The sequence below is a fragment of the Lathyrus oleraceus genome, chromosome 6 (assembly GCF_024323335.1).
Source record: "Lathyrus oleraceus cultivar Zhongwan6 chromosome 6, CAAS_Psat_ZW6_1.0, whole genome shotgun sequence".
Taxonomy (NCBI): domain Eukaryota; kingdom Viridiplantae; phylum Streptophyta; class Magnoliopsida; order Fabales; family Fabaceae; genus Lathyrus; species Lathyrus oleraceus.
Window position 1 is genome coordinate 473,259,690 of NC_066584.1, and position 22,806 is coordinate 473,282,495.

General features: G+C 42.2%; 2 protein-coding genes across 2 annotated transcripts; both read left to right on the forward strand.

Annotated features, from left to right (window-relative positions):
• The first annotated feature begins 6 nt into the window (after positions 1 to 6).
• Positions 7 to 19,636, forward strand: LOC127096323 (probable ADP-ribosylation factor GTPase-activating protein AGD14). Its single transcript, XM_051034908.1, has 2 exons — positions 7 to 157; positions 18,705 to 19,636. The coding sequence occupies exon 2, from the start codon at positions 18,743 to 18,745 to the stop codon at positions 19,634 to 19,636; it is 894 nt and encodes a 297-aa protein (XP_050890865.1). The 5' UTR covers positions 7 to 157; positions 18,705 to 18,742.
• Positions 19,637 to 19,817: 181 nt separating this feature from the next.
• Positions 19,818 to 20,486, forward strand: LOC127096324 (glucan endo-1,3-beta-glucosidase 5). Its single transcript, XM_051034909.1, has one exon. The coding sequence runs from the start codon at positions 19,818 to 19,820 to the stop codon at positions 20,484 to 20,486; it is 669 nt and encodes a 222-aa protein (XP_050890866.1).
• The last annotated feature ends 2,320 nt before the right edge of the window (positions 20,487 to 22,806 follow it).

Genomic DNA, 22,806 nt, shown 5'->3' on the forward strand with positions numbered 1-22,806 from the left:
TTTTTCTCGGAAGCTGTCCAATCTTCAGGGTCCCTTCAAGATAATGCATCAGGAATTTCACTGCCATCTGAACCTGCAAGATCTGTTAGCTTGGATCTTTCCAAGGCACCAGTAGCATCAACTTCATCTGTTGTTCTTTCTCAAACAGCTGCACCATCTCAAGCTCCATTGGGAGATCTGTTTCAATTATCTGACATGACTGTAGCTACATCTTTCAAGGGAAATCAACCTACACAAACATCCCAAGTCGCATCTATTGATTTCTTTGTGGAGGCTACTGCAACCTCTGATGCAAAATCGGTGGAGATATCCATCCCTAAAAATGAAGGGTGGGCAACATTGGATACGCCTCAGTTCACATCATCTAATGCACACGTGGAAACTCATCCGGCAGTACCTTTAAGTGATGAATCTTTGCAGGATAGATTTGATCCATTTTCCACCGTGAATGGTAATATGCAATGGCCATCTTTTGAAATTTCTAATGTTGGTCTATCTTCTGTTACATCTGATGTATGGCAAGACGGTGTATGGAATGCCGTAAAACAAGTTCCTGTTGCGGCTACAGATACTCAATCATGGAATGCATTTGAAGATTCTGCACATTTTCCTGTGGATGGAAGTAGTCAAGGATTAAATTTGCACTATTTTTCATCAGAGATTTCGGGTTTAAGTGCTTCTTCTGAGGGACCCAATAAAGATGGAATCCAAAGTGTTGCTCCTGTTGGAGGTTTTGCTAATCATGTCATCCCATCACACGGAGATATTCAGCCTAATGGAATCAGTCGTAAATCAACTAATCCATTCGATTTTCCCTTTGATTCTGATGTAGAGCCGAGCAATTTGTTCCTTGATATGGGCTCTTTGCAAGCTGCTCTTCCAGATGCCCTCTTACCAGCCACATTTGGTGGTATCCCTGAACCCTGGCTCCCTCAAAATACAGCGACACCATATATTTCCTCTGCTGGTGAAGGTGGTTTATCATTCATGGCCGTGCAAACTCCAAGTTCCATCATGACATCTGCTAAGAAGTCAGTTACTTTCTGTACTTCAGTGAAGGTGGAAAGAACTTACATCAACCTTGAGTAATAGAAACTCTACCTTGGTTCAGCTATGGCACAAAAACAGACAAATGCATTCCAAGTTTTAGATGACAGCATACCACAAGTCTACTGCAAATGGCCTGTAATCAAAACAAAATATCTAAAGACATGAATGCTAACCTTTCTCTCTCTTGATGGAAGTGTTTCTGAGAAGTGAAAACTTCAGCATGCGTTTTCTTGTTGCAGTTGCGTTTTTAGTGTCTTGTGTGAGTGGAATCGGCGTAAACTGGGGTACTCAATGTATGCATCTTTTGTCACCTACCACGGTTGTGAGAATGCTGAAAGATAACGAGATTCAGAAGGTGAAGCTGTTTGATGCTGATCCGAATATCTTAGACGCTCTTAAGAAATCTGGTATTCAAGTTATGGTGGGGATTCCAAATGACATGCTTTATACACTTGCTAATAGTGTTCAAGCTGCTGAAAAATGGGTTTCCAAGAATGTTTCTGCTCATGTTTCTTCTGGAGGTGTTGACATTAGGTATGTTGCGGTAGGGAATGAACCATTTCTGTCAACATACAATGGCACTTTTAAAGCCACTACGCTCCCAGCTCTGCAAAACATCCAGGCAGCTCTTACAAAAGCCGGTTTGAGTACTCGAGTCAAAGTTACCGTCCCATTAAACGCGGATGTGTATATAAGCTCAACATTGGCTGTTGCATTCAAGTCATGTTGGAAGCCTTCTTTCACATTCAACATTTCAGCCACCAGAGATCGTGCAGACAGTCAATTGCAATATGGATTTGGCAAAAAAAGAAAAAACATTGAAATCAAAATAAACTCTCACCAATTTCACTGCAGTAAAAAAAAAGAGCTAAAAATTCCCAAGCGTTAAAAATCCAGAATATCCCGATTAGGCAATAGAGACAAAACTCGAAGAGAAAGTTTGAGCTCAGATTACCTTTCCCGAATTGTAGCATCAAATAGGATAAAACTGATTCTGAGCAGACAAAAGCACTTCTGGAATTTTTTCTTCTTTGAACTTTTGAGTACCAAATCAAAACCCTAATCAGCAGAACATAAATAGAGAGGGAGAGTGAATCAGTAAGGGGAGGAGAGAACGGCGAAGAGATTTCAAAGACAAAAACCCTAAATCCCAAAAATCAAAGAAAAGCCAGTATTGGAAGAGAGGAGATAGATTCAAGCTCACCTGATTCATTGTCGTAGCCAAAGGTGAGATTCCCGCTTGATGTCTCTGTGAAACCGTGGATTTACGCTTTTGTTGTTTAACGTTGTTGAGTGATGGGTAAGCGATGATGAGCGGAAGTTTAAGCGAAGGTTGAGGACGATGAGAGTTGAGAGAGAGAGATTCTTTGAGTTTGATAGAGAATTCGTGAGATTGTGAGAGACGGAGACGGAAGTGTCTTCTGTTTTGGTTTCCTTTTTTTTTTTCTCTTCTTTTCTTTAATTTTTTTTTATACAGAATAAGTTTTTAAAAAACATTAAAGATTTTGTTTAAAATTCCTAGGTTATTAGTTAATATTTGTTTTTATTTATACCCCATTGAAAACCCAACAGCCAAGCGGCTGGGTTAATTAGGGTAGTCCAACAGATTTCTCTTTTTTAGTTTTTTTATTTTAATTCTAATTTCTAATCCATCTTAGTTTATTTATCTAAATTAGCATGTAAATAATAACTAGTCATGAGTGGTCTGGTGGAGAGGAGTGGTTTCTATGGTTTTTAGTGTAGTGGGTTCGATACCCACAATGAGCATTTATTTTTTTTTAGCATTTTATTTTCTTTTAGCATTTTATTTTATGTTTATGTTTTTATTATACTCATGGTTGATCTGTTTTCTTTTAACTTCATCATTCATTCAAAACCAGTTTAAACTATAAAAATCATATTTTTCTCGATTTAATATCGAGTCCATTTTCCACACCTTTTTAAGCATCGCCATCAACCTCACATAGCTTACTCTTGGGCTTTCTTACAATGAGCCGGTTCTCTTGCACTTACACTCATATTTCGCATCATTTGTTGTTTGGGCCTGATCTAATTATTTCATGATTTTGAATCCCCATTTGACAAAATGTACCCCACTTCCCCAATGTGTATATAATGTTGTATTGTTTTATTTCTCTATTTGTTTTAGACACTAACACAAGAGTAAAATCCATCATTTCTGAAAAAATACAAAAAATATGACTCGATCCAACGTCGAGTATTTTCTCAATAAACAAATCAACACATTTCGCCCTCCTATTCTATTCCTTTTCTTTCAAACTTTCATCAAATGCTTGATTCAACGTCAAGCCATTTTCTCTAATAAAAACTCAAAAAATATTAATTCATAGTCAAGACTTTTTCAATAAAGATGGAAGTGGAACGTGGTGTATACCACGCACTCCTGAGACTAGGATTCGAGATGTATATCTCGCCAATCCTAGCTCTCACCATCATCCAATTTATCCACTTTGCTCTATCAAACACTCATTCAAATCTTTCTCAAACGTCCATCAATACTTGATCTAGGTCAAGTCATTTTCACAACAAAACTCAAAATACCTAATTCTTATTTAACACTTTTTCAATAAAGGTGGAAATGGAACATGGTGTATACCATGCACTCCTGAGACTAGGATTCGAGATGTATATCTCGCCAATCTTAGCTCTCGCCATCGTCTAAAATTGTCAATGCGGTTTCTTCAAACCCTTTCTCAATCAAACCTAAAAATACGTAATCTCTATTAAACACTTTTGTAAATAAAGATGGAAATGGAACATGGTGTATACCATGCACTCCTGAGGCTAGGATTCGAGATGTATATCTCGCCAATCCTAGTTCTCGCCATCACTCAAAGCACATTCAACCAATCAAACTCTTTTTCCTCGCCGCCGTGCGACCAATCAAAAACCTTTTAAAATAAAAGATATATTGCCTTAAGAGATACAAAACAATATTTCGGCCACGATTGTTGAGTAGAGATAAATGACGCTTTTCCGAATGTAGATTTGTAAATCCTAACACCTAAGTACATATTGCATGACAACTCTAGGGCAGAACTTCCCCATTTCTTTTAGACCTTTCGTGCGTCTTCGATCTTGTGGCATGTCAATCCATCCTATTGCAAAGAGGTAACTGCCTAAGACTCGATTCAGCGAGCTGCGACACCTACTGCTAGGACGTGAACACATTGCCCACTCTCCTTTGACACAACTGGTGTCCTCCTTTGTAAGTCCATGTTCAGATGGCAATCCTTATGTAGCCGAACTACGGCAACTCTGATTCTCATGTTCAGATGAGATACGTAGGCACAAGATGCGGTGTCTTGTCGAGTTTGACTAACGACTAACGACTAATCTTTGTTTGTTTTCTCCCTCGTTGCGATCGAGACCTTCCCTTTCTCTTGCCCTAGTTGCAATCGAGACTTTTGTTCCCGTTAGTTAGCCGAACTACATTATGCTCTGATTCTCATTCCAGATGAGATATGTAGGCATAAGACGCGATGTCTTGGCGAGCACACATCTCTTTCACCCATAGGTAGCCGAGCTACGAAGACTCTGATTCTCATATTCAGATGAGATACGTATGCAGTGGATGCGACATCCGTGCGAGTCACTTTCTTTGACCCTTTCTTTTAGTAAATAGTACATTAGATAAACACACACCCTTTAGACAAGAACAACAAGAGTGGATCCCGTAGAGTACTACGGATGCGTAGGGGTGCTAATACCTTCCCTTCGCATAATCGACTCCCGAACCCAAGATTTGGTTGCGAGACCTTGTCTTTTCCTTTCCTTTCTCCAGGTTTACTTCGAGCGTTTCCTTTCCCTCCTTTGGGATAAATAACGCACGGTGGCGACTCTTTTGTCATCTTCTTTCTCGCCGGTTGTTTTTTCTCACCTTTGTATTTTTCGGGTTGCGACAGCTGGCGACTCTGCTGGGGACCCGGTTTCCCTAAGCGAGTCCCTCCTAGCTTTTGTAGGATTCTTGTTTGTTGGGTGTTTATTCTTTTGTACAGTTATTTATTTTCAGCATTTACCCGCTTTACCTTATTGCATTCATGTACATATGTTTGTTGTATCTGTGGGTTTTGTGGGTTGTTTGTTTGTTGGGTTGGGACTGTTCTATGAGAGATAAGCCCACTACCCAGGCTTGAGCGTACACACAGGTTTTAAAGTGGATAGTCATGAGGCTTGCGTGGCATGTTGCTACGTTAAGTCGTTCATGAGACCCACATTCCAGACGAGGTTTCTTTGGATATGTTTTGTCCTATGGGTGTTCCATAACGACAAACGTTCCTTTAGAAATCGTCGACTCTGGTGACCATTTCCCGAGAACTCAGTCGAGGCCTCTCCTCCGAGACGCGTTTATGTTAGCTCTGGTGGGCGCATTCTCGCTGCTCAATCCGAGGACCCCGAGACTGGGAACTTGCTTTAGGATATTCTGTTGAGGGGAGTCAGCAGAGGTCTTTTATCCCGTAATAATGCCAAACCTTCAGTGGTAAACGTATTATTCTCGACTGAAGGGCCGAAGTTGACGAACTTCTGTTCCTAGAACCTACTAGTGAGGGGCGGGCTAAATTCAGGAAACCTTAACCTCCAACCAACCCGGTTTTATGGAGCAGAGTTTTGATCTTATATTATATTCTTCAGTGGGTTTTCTCTTCAGACAGTGCAACCCGACATATGTTCAAGCAGATACAGCAGTCCTGATTTCCATGTCACCGCATTGCATCACATCATTTTGCATTCATATCACTTAATACATGTTTATCTATTCCCAGGGGTTTATATCTTCTTCTTGATTTCGGTCAGGGTTCTCTTGTTTTTCTACGATGGACATTGGCAGAAAGAGACACGTCGCCTACAAGTTTCCTGTGGTTTGTTTGGAGCCTATTCAACAGACGACGAAGTTAATGAATCACGATTCTCTAGGAGGATTCCGGAAGGAGTACGGTTTGATTCTAAGTTTCGTCACGGTTCTTTCCAAGGATCAACATGATGCTCTATTCACACTGCTGCAGTTCTATGACCCTCCATTGAGGTGTTTCACATTCCCGGATTATATTTTGGTCCCTACTTTGGAGAAGATTGCCAGTTTTCTCAGAGTTCCTATCAAGTCACAGTTGTTGTTCTACAGTTTTGAGTTTCTGCCCGATCTCAGCATGGTTGCTTCGGCCACATATTTGAGGAAATCAGTCTTGAAGGCTAATATGTGTCAGAAGGGAGGAGTCAGTGGTTTTCATTTAAGTTTCTTACTGGGAGAAGCAAAGAAGAAGCTTGAAGATGGTGACCAGAGGGGTTTCAATGATGTGTTGGCTCTTTGTGTGTATGGGGTTGTCCTGTTCCCTAATGTGGCAAAATTTGTGGACGTAGACGCAATACGCCTTTTTGTGTTGGGTAATCCAGTGCCGACCTTGTTGGGAGATTTCTTTCATTCGGTGCATCACAGGAATGAGAATAGAAGAGGAGGATTGGTGAATTGTTGTGCGCCTTTGTTTTATAAGTGGTTCAGTTCTCACCTACCCAAATCAGGAGCGTTCGTTGATGTCGAGGACTCGTTGAGTTGGTCGAAGAGATTGATGGGGTTGAGAGCTGAAGATATTTCTTGGTGGTCTGACCGGAGCTTGCTTCGGGCGGATATTATTCACAGTTGTGGGAACTTCCCAAATGTACCATTGGTAGGAAGAAGAGGAGGAATCAACTATAATCCTTCTCTAGCAGTCAGACAGTTTGGATATGCTTTAAGAACTCCGCCTTTGGAAAAGGATGTGGAAGAATCTCTGTTTTTCCATTCTTCGCCTGATTTGACTGTATCCCGTAAGGCAGCTGAGGCCTGGCTCAAGGTGATCAAGAGAGGAAGAACTGTGCTTGGAAAAGGAGATTGTAGAACTTACCCTCAGTATGGAGAATGGCTTCAAGGAAGAGTCGAAGAGTTTGGTCTGCCGTTTCCTATTGAAGAACCTTTATATCCACCTACTACTGAGCAGTCAACAATGGTGAGCCGAGAGGAGTATGACAAATTGAAGAATGCCATGGAGGAGCTTCAAATTGAAAACTCGGAGTTAAGTGTGAAGTTGCAAGACTATATGCATCAATTCCATGAGGCAGAATATCAGAAGGGGAAGCAGTCAGATTGCAAGGGGAAGCAGAAAGGAAATTAGCTGTGGAGGTGGATTTCTTCAAGAAGACAGACAAGGCCTTGGGATCATCCAGTTCTGAGTTGAGGCGAGTCAAGCAACAGTTAATGGATGCTCATGGAAAATTAGCTGGGTGGCAAGAGCGATGGGATGCATTTTCAACTTCTCGGAAGGAAAAGGAGGAGGAGATGGTGACCGAACTGACTGGTCAGATGGGGAAATTGAAGACTTTGCTGAAGGAGAAGAACAATGAGCTTTTGTGCGCCCGTTCTACCAATGGTTACATCACCGATCAACTCAATGAGGCTCGAGGACAGATTGAAGAACTTAAGATGTTGGCAGGTTTGAAGAAATCCAGACTTGAAGAGGTATTCGGAGAAGATGATGGGAATTACTACAGAGAGCACATCAACGAGTTGGATGGAGCTATTCACCAGAGGAATCTGCTTATCCAGCGTTTGATAGAATTCCCGGATCATCCTGACACGATAGCATTGCTGGCTGAAGTGAAGAGCAGTCCTTATGGTTTGTACACAGGAGGCTAAGTCCTGATTATTGCCCCTCCCTTTACTTATTGCTTTGTTGTTGTATAGTGATGATCCACAGGCTTGTTGTGGAGAGTCTCTTTTGATGTACTTTCGGCTAAGGCCCCTTTCCTTGAACTTGTTTGTATGATGGTTTCCCTTTATTGCATATTGATCTCAGAAGTTTATCCATGACTCGGTCTTCTTGCACTATTCACCTGATGTGAGACTGGAATCAAGGGGGTAGAATACCTTTTGGATTTGATAAACATGTCATTGCATTTACATATTCATTTTCATATCTTGCATAACAGGTACCGCTGCGGTGTTCTCATATTATTTGGTGTTCCACTAGCAGGATAGCTGATTCAGGAATTCACCGGTACGGAACCCGCAGAAACCAGCAGAAAGCAATGGAAAGTCTACAAGCAGAACTTGCTGAGATGAGGGTCCGCATGAACCAATTCATGGATGTGGTTCAGGGAGTAGCGCAAGGACAGCAAGAGATTAGACAAATGATACAAAGGAATCCCGCAACTACTCAACCAGAGGTCGTGACTGATCCTCCAATTGCAGAGGTTAATGGACCAGGGCCTGTCCCGATCCCACATAACAACCACGATCAACAACCCATTCACGATGATCAAGATGATCAGTTCTTGCTGCCAAAAGACTTTGGTTTGGGCCATGGCATGGATCCCATGTTCAGGAGATTAGAGGAGAGGCTGAAGGCGGTAGAAGGACAAAACCCCCTGGGGGTAGATGTTTCTGACTTGGGATTGCTCCCAGGCGTGAGGGTCCCACCAAAGTTCAAAGTCCCAATCTTTGACAAGTACAATGGTAGCTCTTGCCCGAAGACCCATGTGCAAGCCTACTTCCGAAAGATGGTTGCATACTCTGATGACGAGAAGCTACTTATGTATTTCTTCCAGGACAGCCTAGCTGGGGCATCCCTGGAATGGTACATGAGATTGGATAGAGCCCACATCCGTTGCTGGAGGGATTTGGCGGAAGCTTTTGTGAAGCAATACCAGTATAATGCAGACATGGCCCCAGACAGAACTCAACTCCAGAACCTGTCTCTTAAAAGCAATGAGTGCTTCAGGGAATACGCTCAACGCTGGAGGGAGACAGCTTCCCGTGTTCAACCTCCCATGTTGGAAAAGGAAATGGCCAACATGTTCATGAATACGTTGCCTGGACCTTACCTGGAGCGTCTGGTGGGGTGCAATGCCTCCAACTTTGCTGATGTGGTCTCTACCGGAGAGAGGGTAGAAAATTACCTGAAGACCTACAAGAGCCACAATGGAGGTGGATCTTCATCAGGAGTAAAGAAGCCGTTTATGGGAGGACAGAAGCAGAGGGAGGGGGTGTGAATTCTGTGTCTTCATATCAAAACAGGAGGAATAATTTTCAAAACTATCATCAGCGACCGTATGTTGCGGCTGTGACCATTCCAGCTGCAGCACCACTACAACAACAACAGCCACAACGTCAGCAAACTCAGTATCAACAACAACAACAACCGGGTAACAGACCCGCCTATCAACAGAGGCAGCGGGTGATGGACCGGCGTTTCGACACTCTTCCAATGTCGTACGCTCAGCTGCTTACAAGTCTTCAACAGCTACAACTTGTTCAGTTACGCACTCTGGCTCCTCCTGTTGGTAGACTTCCGGTGGGTTACGATGCCAATGCTAGGTGTAGCTTCCACTCTGGGGCACCTGGCCACAATATTGAGAATTGCAAAGCTTTTAAGCACGTAGTTCAGGACCTCATAGATTCAAAGGCTATCAACCTTGCACCGGCTCCTAATGTCGTCAACAATCCCATGCCACAACATGGTGGTGCAAACGTGAATATGCTGGAAGAAGAAGCCAAGTCCGTTAAGGATGTGTTGAAGTTGAAGACTCCGTTGTTGGAAATTAAGGAATGCTTGCTGAAGGCCGATGTTTTCCCCGGTTGTGGGAAAGGTTGTTTGGATTGCGCTACACAGGGTAAGGATTGCTCGAAGCTGCAGCAGGGTATCCAGGTCTTGCTTGACAATGGTACCCTCCAAGTTGAAGACTTGTCTGTCAAAGAGTTTGCTGAAGGGGTAGTTGAAGAGGTGTTTGAAGATGCTGTTGAAGAATTCACAGATGTTGTTCCTGCTGATTGTGTATTTCCCATTGATGTATTTAATTTTTCAAATGTTGTTGCTGATACACCAAACAATGTGTCTGATTTTGATGTAACTGAACTTGATTCCGGTGTTCCGGATGTTTTTGTTTCAATGAATGAGATTCCTGAGTATGACTATGATGTCGCTACTATCACCATCTTTTACCTGACTAATCAGATCAGTGTGCCAGAAGCACAACCAGTGCCACCAGTGCGACCGGCCGCTATGACAATCACAACCCCTGGTCCTTTACCTTTCACAAGCGATAGGGCCATTCCTTGGCATTATGGGGGGAGTGTATACACACACGATCATGGGGTGGAACGACCTTTGAAGGTAGAAGAGGGTCAAAAGTCTGAACTCGAAGTTGAAGGTCCCGCAGTGGACAATGTTGGTGGAATCGAGCGATTCACCATGAGTGGCAGACTATTCTCGCCACCCGTTACCCAAGCTGAGAGCACTGATGCCGCGGTTAAGGCCAAAGGCAAGCAAGTTGTAAATGAGGGCACTTCTGCACCCCGGACTGGCTCGGAGCCTACTTTCTCGAATGATGTGGACGAGCTCTTAAGAATTATAAAGAAAAGCGACTACAAAGTAGTCGATCAGTTGATTCAGACGCCGTCTAAGATATCCATTCTCTCACTCCTATTGTGTTCAGAGGCACACAGGGAGGCACTTCTGAAGGTCCTTAACGCTGCATATGTGCCTCGGGAGATCTCAGTAAACCAGCTAGAAGGGATCATTGCAAATGTTCATGCAAGCAACGGGCTGGGTTTTACTGATTCTGACTTAACACCAGCTGGACGCAACCATAACAAAGCTTTGCATATCTCAATGGAATGCAAAGACACCGTGTTATCTCATGTGCTGGTGGATACAGGTTCCTCTCTCAATGTGCTACCCAAGAGAGCCCTGTCAAGGTTAGAAGTAGAAGGTTTGATCTTGAAACCTTCTGATCTCATGGTGAGAGCCTTCGATGGTTCTAAGAGGTCGTTGTTTGGAGAGGTAGAATTGCCAATTCAGATTGGATCACAAACCTTCAACACCGTATTCTATGTGATGGATATCAGTCCCTCGTACAGTTGCCTTCTGGGTCGTCCTTGGATCCACAATGCTGGGGCAGTCTCCTCAATACTGCATCAGAAGATCAAGTTCCCAGTCAATGGAAGAATTGTCACCGTCTGTGGTGAGGAGGACATACTGGTAAGTAACCTGTCTACCTTCAAGTACGTAGAGGTAGAAGGTGAAATTCATGAGACTCTCTGTCAGGCCTTTGAGTCAGTTCAGATCAAGGATGCAGCTCCGATGGAAGGGGTTAAAGCAGGAGCCCCTATCTCATCTTTCAAGCAGGCGCAAGCCTTGGTGGATTCAGGTATTGCTCCCGGTTGGGGACGTCTGTTGGAGTTACCAATGAAAGTGGACAAGTTCGGGATTGGGTACCAGCCATCTTTGACATCTACAACTTCCGCACCTCAGACTCGTCAGGGGCCGATTACCTTCTCCAGCGCTGGCATCATTCAGTATGGCTAGATCTCTGCGATCAACGATGAAAATGGAGATAGTGATTGCGACATCGACAACTGGGTGCGTCCGAGGATCCCTGGTGAAGTCATCAACAATTGGTCTTCCGAGGAAATTGTCCAAGTCACTCTTCTAGAGGAGTAATTTTTCTTTGTTTATTCATGCATGTCCAAGTCTTACGTTCCGCCCAGGGCGTAATGACTCATTGTAGGGCTCATCTATGTGAATACCTGCATTGTTTATCATAAATGAAGGACGTCTTTTGCATTCAAATATTTTGTTCACTGTCTTTCTATTTTTGCAGTTTTCAAAATTTCAAAAGAATAAAAATATTTGGCAATGTTTAGTTTAGTTTTCACTCACTGTTCACACTCATAAGCACATACCATCACTCATGCAGATGCACATCACCGGATTCTATTGATAACGATTCTGCTATGGCTCGCTTCGACTTCGAAAACCCAATCTTCCAAGTTGAAGAAAAGGGTGATGAAGACTGTGAACTCCCTGAAGAACTTGCCAGGCTGTTAAAGCAAGAGGAAAGGGTCATTCAACCACATCAAGAGGCTACTGAAGTGATTAATCTCGGCACCGAGGGCGCCAAGAGAGAAATCAAGATATGGGTTGCTTTGGAAGACGATGTAAAGAAGGGGTTGATTGAACTGTTGCAAGAGTATGTTGACGTCTTCGCTTGGTCTTATCAGGATATGCCAGGGCTTGACACAGCCATTGTGGTACACCGTTTACCTCTCAAAGAGGGTTGTCCTCCGGTCAAGCAGAAGCTCAGAAGAACAAGACCAGAGATGGCTGTCAAGATAAAAGAAGAAGTGCAAAAACAGTTGGATGCAGGGTTTCTAGCGGTTACCAATTATCCGCCATGGGTCGCAAACATCGTTCCAGTACCTAAGAAGGATGGAAAGGTACGGATGTGTGTCGACTACCGGGATCTGAACAGAGCTAGCCCTAAAGATGATTTCCCATTACCTCACATCGACGTTTTGGTGGATAACACAGCTCAGTTCTCGGTATTCTCCTTCATGGATGGCTTTTCTGGCTATAACCAAATCAAGATGGCACCAGAAGACATGGAGAAGACAACTTTCATAACCCCATGGGGCACCTTCTGCTACAAGGTGATGCCGTTTGGTCTGAAAAACGCTGGGGCAACATATCAACGAGCTATGGTGACTCTATTCCATGATATGATTCATCATGAAATCGAGGTTTATGTGGACGATATGATTGCCAAATCTCAGACAGAAGAAGAACATCTGGTGAATCTGCAGAAGCTGTTTGAGCGTTTAAGGAAATTCAAGCTGAGGCTTAATCCGAACAAGTGCACTTTCGGGGTGAGGTCTGGAAAATTGCTAGGTTTTATTGTTAGCAGAAAAGGGATTGAGGTGGATCCTGACAAAGTGAAAGCAATACAGGAAATGCCTGAGCCAAGAACAGAGAAGCAAGTCCGTGGTTTCTTAGGGAGGTTGAACTACATTGCAAGGTTCATCTCTCATCTAACAGCCACGTGTGAGCCAATTTTCAAATTGCTGAGGAAAGATCAGGCTATCAGGTGGAATGACGATTGTCAAAGGGCTTTTGAAAAGATAAAAGAGTATTTGCAGAATCCCCCTATCCTCATGCCTCCAGTCCCAGGGAGGCCGCTGATTATGTACTTGACAGTACTTGACAATTCTATGGGTTGTGTTCTCGGTCAACACGACGAGACAGGTAGGAAAGAGCATGCCATCTACTACTTGAGTAAGAAGTTCACAGATTGCGAGTCGAGATACTCAATGCTTGAAAAGACATGTTGTGCACTTGCATGGGCTGCTAAGCGATTGAGACAATACATGCTGACTCATACAACCTTACTGATCTCCAAGATGGATCCAGTCAAGTATATATTCGAGAAGCCAGCTCTCACCGGAAGGGTTGCTCGTTGGCAAATGGTACTGACAGAGTATGATATCCAGTATACATCCCAAAAAGCCATCAAGGGGAGTATTCTGTCAGACTATCTTGCTCAACAACCGATTGAAGACTATGAGCCAATGAAGTTTGATTTTCCAGATGAAGACATCATGTTCCTCAAGATGAAAGACTGTGAAGAGCCAGTTGTTGGGGAGGGACCTGATCCAGATGAAAAGTGGATTTTAACGTTTGATGGGGCCGTCAACGCCAAAGGAAGTGGAATTGGCGCTGTCATTACTACTCCGAAAGGTGCCCACATGCCTTTCACCGCTCGTCTGATTTTCGAGTGCACCAATAATGAAGCTGAGTACGAGGCCTGTATCTTGGGTATTGAGCAAGCCATTGATCTGAGAATCAAGACTCTGGACATCTTCGGAGATTCAGCTCTAGTGATCAATCAAGTGAATGGTGATTGGAATACTCTCCAGCCCACTCTGGTCCCCTACAGAGATTACACGAGAAGACTGTTGACTTTCTTCACAACAGTAAAGCTGTATCATATACCTCGTGATGAGAACCAGATGGCAGATGCTCTTGCTACTCTATCCTCCATGATCAAGGTGGTTCGGTGGAATCATGCTCCTAGGATCGATGTTATGCGCCTTGATAGGGCCGCGTATGTGTTTGCTGCTGAACTGGTAGTTGATGACAAGCCCTGGTATCACGACATCAAGTGATTTCTGAAGAATCAAGAGTACCCTGCAGGGGCATCCAACAATGACAGAAAGACCTTGAGAAGATTGGCAGGCAGTTTCCTCTTGAACAAAGACGATGTGCTGTATAAGAGGAACTTCGACATGGTTTTGCTCAGATGCATGGACAAACACGAAGCAGACATGTTAATGCAAGAAGTTCATGAAGGCTCCTTCGGTACTCACGCCGGCGGACATGCAATGGCTAAGAAATTGTTAAGAGCGGGTTATTACTGGATGACCATGGAATCTGATTGTTTCAAATATGCTCGGAAGTGTCATAAATGCCAGATTTATGCTGACAAGGTGCATGTGCCGCCAAATCCTCTGAATGTGATGTCTTCGCCGTGGCCGTTCGCTATGTGGGGCATTGATATGATTGGAAGGATTGAGCCGACTGCCTCCAATGGGCATCGCTTCATCCTTGTTGCCATCGACTATTTCACCAAGTGGGTCGAAGCAGCATCGTTCGCGAATGTCACCAGACATGTGGTTGCCCGTTTCATTAAGAAGGAAATCATTTGTCGCTATGGGATTCCCGAGAGAATCATTACTGATAATGGTTCCAATCTCAATAACAAAATGATGAAGGAGTTGTGCCAGAACTTCAACATTCAGCATCACAATTCTTCCCCCTATCGTCCTAAGATGAACGGTGTTGTTGAGGCAGCAAATAAGAACATAAAGAAGATTGTGCAGAAGATGGTCGTTACGTACAGAGATTTGCACGAGATGCTACCCTTCGCCTTGCATGGGTACCGCACTTCAGTACGTACGTCGACAGGGGCAACCCCTTACTCCCTTGTGTATGGTATGGAAGCGGTCATGCCTGTCGAAGTGGAGATTCCATCTCTAAGAGTCCTGTTGGATGTCAAGCTAGACGAAGCTGAATGGATTCGAACAAGGTTCAACGAGTTGAGTCTTATTGAAGAGAAGCGAATGGCAGCCATTTGTCATGGGCAGTTGTATCAGAGTCGGATGAAGAGAGCCTTTGACCAGAAAGTGCGCCCTCGATGTTTCCAAGTCGGAGATTTGGTGTTGAAAAGGATCCTTCCTCCTCAGACGGATCACAGGGGCAAGTGGACTCCTAACTATGAGGGACCGTATATCGTCACCAAGGTTTTCGATGGCGGGGCCTTAATGCTTGCAACGATGGATGGTGAAGACTTCACTTCCCCGGTAAACTCAGACGCAGTTAAAAAATACTTCGCATAAAATAGACCCGCTGGACGGTAAAAAGAACAGTCCAGGCAAAAATGGGCATCCCGACGAACCAAGAAAATGAAAAGGTTCGGGCAAAAATTAGGGATTTAAAAATGAAAAGATCGTACACCCGGTAAGTTGAAAACCTGAAAAGGCAACTTAGGCAAAAATGGGTATCCCGGTGGATTGAAAACCCGAAAGGGCGATCCAGGCAAAAGTTAGGGATTAAGTGAATGACTGCGTTCTGAGTAGTTCTGAATCTCATCCCGTGTCGATAACCGGAAACTTTCGAAGGATAGGAAACAGCCCAATCACCTTTTTCAAAAAGCTGATCATCTGGAGGATCTTGAAGACGGGCAAGTCATAGCAGAATTGGAACCCAGTAGAAATCCATTTCACATTGCCACTAGATTAATTTCTGTTTTGCGATTACCTCTTCCTAGGGATTGCTTCCTGATGTAAATGCCTATTCAGAGGCCATTCAATCAATAAAATCATGTTACTCAGTATATCTCTGCTTTCATTTTCATTTTACTGTTTTGTTTGCAAAAATGACGTCCGAATTTTTGATAAACATTGCATCATGACACATAAGGGCTTTACAGGTATATGCTTAATAAACATTTAAAGTTGAGGTGAATTTTAAGTGCTTTGGATCATCTATTCAGAACAGATACCCTCGGGGAATTTCCTAAGCATGTGTGTCAGACTATACACTCCCCAGCGGAGTTGACAGTACCAGACTGTATCTTCCCAGCAGAAGCAGCTGCTCCTCAGAGTTCGATGCCAGATCGAGGATTTCAATCCCAGATCGATGATCTCTTTCCTGGAAGCATAACCTCGGTACCGTATCGGTGTTTGCTCCCCCCTGCTGAGTCATCTCTCGTAGATTATGGTTGCCAGAACCACTATCGCTTTCCCCAAAAACAGGTTTGCAGCGCCGTTCTCTCCCCAGTCAGAGTCTCGGTATCTCGTCATTGCCAGAACACCGTGTGGCCGGTCATTTCCCCACATAGTTCATTACGCTGTGCATCTCCAACAGTAGTGCCAGGGTCCAGAAGATTGTGATCATTTCCCCAACAGGATTCCTTGCTTCAGCTTGGCATTTTCCTCAGCATTTTGCATCCCTGCATGTAGAATCATATTGCATTGCATCCTCCCAAATCGCGTAGCATTTCCATTTTCATGGAGCATTACGCCATCGCAAAATTCAAACATACGCATGTAAGCATAAAACATTCTCGGTATCCCAAGTGATAAGCCAGAAGTTTGTTTCCAGTGCTCAGACTGAAAGTTTGTTCATGGCTTATTATCCCCAGCATGGAGTTTGTTTCCAGTGCCCACGTGCCGCCTCAATTATCATGTTCCCTATTTCTGCCGAGGCTGATAGGCATGAAGTTTCCGGTATCCAGACCGAAGTGGCATTCAGGCCAGTTTTTCCGGTATCCAGACCGAAGTGGCATTCAGGCCAGTTTTCCGATATTCAGATCGAAGAAGTTTCCGACAATCAGGTCGAAGTACTTGTGGCATTCAGGCCAGTTTTTCCGGTATCCAGACCGAAGTGGCATTCAGGCCAGTTTTTCCGGTATCCAGACCGAAGTGGCATTCAGGCCAGTTTTTCCGATATTCAGATCGAAGAAGTTTCCGACAATCAGGTCGAAGTACTTGTGGCATTCAGGCCAGTTTTTCCGATATTCAGATCGAAGAAGTTCCCGACAATCAGGTTGATGCAACTTGTGGCATTCAGGCCAGTTTCCGGTATTTAGACCGAAGTGGCATTCAGGCCAATTTTTTCCGATTTTCAGATCGAAGAAGTTTCCGACATTCAGGTCGATGCAACTTGTGGCATTCAGGCCAGTTTCCGGTATTTAGACCGAAGTGGCATTCACGCCAGTTTTTTCCGATTTTCAGATCGAAGAAGTTTCCGAGATTCAGGTCGATGCAACTTGTAGCATTCAGGCCAGTTTCCGGTATCCAGACCGAAGTGGCATTCAGGCCAGTTTTCGATTTTCAGATCGAAGAAGTTTCCAACATTCAGGTCGATGCAACTTGTGGCATTCAGGCCAGTTTCCGGTATCCAGACCGAAGTGGCATTCAGGCCAGTTTCCGATTTTCAGATCGAAGAAGTTTCCGACGATCAAGTCGAAGTACTTGTGGCATTCAGGCCAGTTTTCTGATTTCCAGATCGAAGTGGTGTTCAGACCAGATTTCCGGTGATCAGACCAACATTGATACTCTCATATTCCGATGCTTAGTGTTCAGACTAATGTGCGGCGTTCAGGCCATGGGTATTCCTGTGTTACCATTTATTTTGGTATCCAGGTCAACTTTCTGTTTCGGTACTCAGGCCGATTTTCACCGTACCAGACGGATTCTTCTTTTGAGATTGCTTCTTTGCCGATTCTGACAGGCATTGTTAATTATTTCATAGGGATTTAGGATCAAAATCCGGGTCTTCTTAATATTTAACCATCTCCCACTATGATCATATGAAGAACGTCCTGCTTCATATTCTCTAGTTGAAGACGCTTAAATAGGGGCAACTGTCATACCCCGATTTTGACCCTGAAATTTTTTCATTTTTTTTATTTGGCACTTGGCCTAAAATTCACTTGCATACATTCATTCCCAAATCCATTTTTTTATTGATAGACATTGGTCATTATCTAGCTTCTTGATCATGGTGTATTTTGATTATAAAATGGATTTTAATCATTTGACTTTTTTTAATTTTCAATTTGATTTTAATTTCGAATTAAGTTTAATTCCAAGTTTCAATTTAATCTTAATTGTTCATTTTACTAATGATTCAAACTCTGATTGATTATTTCCAAATGAATGTTAGAGTTGATATCAAAGTAATTTTAACGAATTATAGATTAATTTGATTTTAATTTAGTTTATGCTGATTTGTTATTATTATTTAAATTGATATTTAGATTAGTCTTGGATTATTCCTAAAATCCATAACCATTTTTATAATCAAATATCCAAATTCCTTAAACCCACAATTAAATCCACTTTTTTCCAATCCAACAACCCAACTCTATTTTTAAATCCATATCTAAAATCCATATCCATTTTCATTATCCATTCGGAACCAATTTAAACCAATCCATATCCAAAATCCTTTCAATCATAACAATTAACCAATTAACCCAAAGTTCATTAATCTAAAACAATTACCCAACAAAAAAACAAGTCCCAATTCCAATCCCATAAGAATTCCATAACAGACAGCAACTTTTCAACCTTAAGATCTTACAATTCTGGCAGTTCAATTGATTTTTTTTCTCGAAAGCTGTCCAATCTTCAGGGTCCCTTCAAGATAATGCATCAGGAATTTCACTGCCATCTGAACCTGCAAGATCTGTTAGCTTGGATCTTTCCAAGGCACCAGTAGCATCAGCTTCATCTGTTGTTCTTTCTCAAACAGCTGCACCACCTCAAGCTCCATTGGGAGATCTGTTTCAATTATCTGACATGACTGCAGCTACATCTTTCAAGGGAAATCAACCTACACAAACATCCCAAGTCGCATCTATTGATTTCTTTGTGGAGGCTACTGCAACCTCTGATGCAAAATCGGTGGAGATATCCATCCCTAAAAATGAAGGGTGGGCAACATTTGATACGCCTCAGTTCACATCATCTAATGCACACGTGGAAACTCATCCGGCAGTACCTTTAAGTGCTGAATCTTTGCAGGATAGATTTGATCCATTTTCCACCGTGAATGGTAATATGCAATGGCCATCTTTTGAAATTTCTAATGTTGGTCTATCTTTTGTTACATCTAATGTATGGCAAGACGGTGTATGGAATGCCGTAAAACAAGTTCCTGTTGCGGCTACAGATACTCAATCATGGAATGCATTTGAAGATTCTACACATTTTCATGTGGATGGCAGTAGTCAAGGATTAAATTTGCACTATTTTTCATCAGAGATTTCGGGTTTAAGTGCTTCTTCTAAGGGACCCAATAAAGATGGAATCCAAAGTGTTGCTCCTGTTGGAGGTTTTTCTAATCATGTCATCCCATCACACGGAGATATTCAGCCTAATGGAATCAGTCGTAAATCAACTAATCCATTCGATTTTCCCTTTGATTCTGATGTAGAGCCGAGCAATTTGTTCCTTGATATGGGCTCTTTGCAAGCTGCTCTTCCAGATGCCCTCTTACCAGCCACATTTGGTGGTATCCCTGAACCCTGGCTCCCTCAAAATACAGCGACACCATATATTTCCTCTGCTGGTGAAGGTGGTTTATCATTCATGGCCGTGCAAACTCCAAGTTCCATCATGACATCTGCTAAGAAGTCAGTTACTTTCTGTACTTCAGTGAAGGTGGAAAGAACTTACATCAACCTTGAGTAATAGAAACTCTACCTTGGTTCAGCTATGGCACAAAAACAGACAAATGCATTCCAAGTTTTAGATGACAGCATACCACAAGTCTACTGCAACTGGCCTGTAATCAAAACAAAATATCTAAAGACATGAATGCTAACCTTTCTCTCTCTTGATGGAAGTGTTTCTGAGAAGTGAAAACTTCAGCATGCGTTTTCTTGTTGCAGTTGCGTTTTTAGTGTCTTGTGTGAGTGGAATCGGCGTAAACTGGGGTACTCAATGTACGCATCTTTTGTCACCTACCACGGTTGTGAGAATGCTGAAAGATAACGGGATTCAGAAGGTGAAGCTGTTTGATGCTGATCCGAATATCTTAGACGCTCTTAAGAAATCTGGTATTCAAGTTATGGTGGGGATTCCAAATGACATGCTTTATACACTTGCTAATAGTGTTCAAGCTGCTGAAAAATGGGTTTCCAAGAATGTTTCTGCTCATGTTTCTTCTGGAGGTGTTGACATTAGGTATGTTGCAGTAGGGAATGAACCATTTCTGTCAACATACAATGGCACTTTTGAAGCCACTACGCTCCCAGCTCTGCAAAACATCCAGGCAGCTCTTACAAAAGCCGGTTTGAGTACTCGAGTCAAAGTTACCGTCCCATTAAACGCGGATGTGTATATAAGCTCAACATTGGTTGTTGCATTCAAGTCATGTTGGAAGCCTTCTTTCACATTCAACATTTCAGCCACCAGAGATCGTGCAGACAGTCAATTGCAATATGGATTTGGCAAAAAAAGAAAAAACATTGAAATCAAAATAAACTCTCACCAATTTCACTGCAGTAAAAAAAAAGAGCAAAAAATTCCCAAGCGTTAAAAATCCAGAATATCCCGATTAGGCAATAGAGACAAAACTCGAAGAGAAAGTTTGAGCTCAGATTACCTTTCCCGAATTGTAGCATCAAATAGGATAAAACTGATTCTGAGCAGACAAAAGCACTTCTGGAATTTTTTCTTCTTTGAACTTTTGAGTACCAAATCAAAACCCTAATCAGCAGAACATAAATAGAGAGGGAGAGTGAATCAGTAAGGGGAGGAGAGAACGGCGAAGAGATTTCAAAGACAAAAACCCTAAATCCCAAAAATCAAAGAAAAAGCCAGTATTGGAAGAGAGGAGATAGATTCAAGCTCACCTGATTCATTGTCGTAGCCAAAGGTGAGATTCCCGCTTGATGTCTCTGTGAAACCGTGGATTTACGCTTTTGTTGTTTAACGTTGTTGAGTGATGGGTAAGCGATGATGAGCGAAAGTTTAAGCGAAGGTTGAGGACGATGAGAGTTGAGAGAGAGAGATTCTTTGAGTTTGATAGAGAATTCGTGAGATTGTGAGAGACGGAGACAAAAGTGTCTTCTGTTTTGGTTTCCTTTTTTTTTTTTCTTTTCTTTTCTTTAATTTTTTTTATACAGAATAAGTTTTAAAAAAACATTAAAGATTTTGTTTAAAATTCCTAGGTTATTAGTTAATATTTTTTTTATTTATACCCCGTTGAAAACCCAACAGCCAAGCGGCTGGGTTAATTAGGGTAGTCCAACAGATTTCTCTTTTTTAGTTTTTTTATTTTAATTCTAATTTCTAATCCATCTTAGTTTATTTATCTAAATTAGCATTGTAAATAATAACTAGTCATGAGTGGTCTGGTGGAGAGGAGTGGTTTCTATGGTCTTTAGTGTAGTGGGTTCAATACCCACAATGAGCATTTATTTTTTTTTAGCATTTTATTTTATGTTTATGTTTTTATTATACTCATGGTTGATCTGTTTTCTTTTAACTTCATCATTCATTCAAAACCAGTTTAAACTATAAAAATCATATTTTTCTCGATTTAGTATCGAGCCCATTTTCCACACCTTTGTAAGCCGATTGCTTTTTAAGCATCGCCATCAACCTCACATAGCTTACTCTTGGGCTTTCTTACAATGAGCCGGTTCTCTTGCACTTACACTCATATTTCGCATCATTTGTTGTTTGGGCCTGATCTAATTATTTCATGATTTTGAATCCCCATTTGACAAAATGTACCCCACTTCCCCAATGTGTATATAATGTTGTATTGTTTTATTTCTCTATTTGTTTTAGACACTAACGCAAGAATAAAATCCACCATTTCTGAAAAAATACAAAAAATATGACTCGATCCAACGTCGAGTATTTTCTCAATAAACAAATCAATTCATTTCGCCCTCCTATTCTATTCCTTTTCTTTCAAACTTTCATCAAATGCTTGATTCAACGTCAAGCCATTTTCTCTAATAAACACTCAAAAAATATTAATTCATAGTCAAGACTTTTTCAATAAAGATGGAAGTGGAACGTGGTGTATACCACGCACTCCTGAGACTAGGATTCGAGATGTATATCTCGCCAATCCTAGCTCTCGCCATCATCCAATTTATCCACTTTGCTCTATCAAACACTCATTCAAATTTTTCTCAATCGTCCATCAATACTTGATCTAGGTCAAGTCATTTTCACAACAAAACTCAAAATACCTAATTCTTATTTAACACTTTTTCAATAAAGGTGGAAATGGAACATGGTGTATACCATGCACTCCTGAGACTAGGATTCGAGATGTATATCTCGCCAATCTTAGCTTTCGCCATCGTCTAAAATTGTCAATGCGGTTTCTTCAAACCCTTTCTCAATCAAACCTAAAAATACTTAATCTCTATTAAACACTTTTGTAAATAAAGATGGAAATGGAACATGGTGTATACCATGCACTCCTGAGGCTAGGATTCGAGATGTATATCTCGCCAATCCTAGTTCTCGCCATCACTCAAAGCACATCCAACCAATCAAACTCTTTTTCCTCGCCGCCGTGCGACCAATCAAAAACCTTTTAAAATGAAAGATATATTGCCTTAAGAGATACAAAACAATGTTTCGGCCACGATTGTTGAGTAGAGATAAATGACGCTTTTCCGAATGTAGATTTGTAAATCCTAACACCTAAGTACATATTGCATGACAACTCTAGGGCAGAACTTCCCCATTTCTTTTAGACCTTTCGTGCGTCTCCGATCTTGTGGCATGTCAATCCATCCTATTGCAAAGAGGTAACTGCCTAAGACTCGATTCAGCGAGCTGCGACACCTACTGCTAGGACGTGAACACATTGCCCACTCTCCTTTGAC

Excerpts from the sequence above, each read along its gene's own strand:
- LOC127096323 (XM_051034908.1), top strand. The coding sequence starts at position 18,743 with ATGACTGCAGCTACATCTTTCAAGGGAAATCAACCTACACAAACATCC.
- LOC127096324 (XM_051034909.1), top strand. The coding sequence starts at position 19,818 with ATGCGTTTTCTTGTTGCAGTTGCGTTTTTAGTGTCTTGTGTGAGTGGA.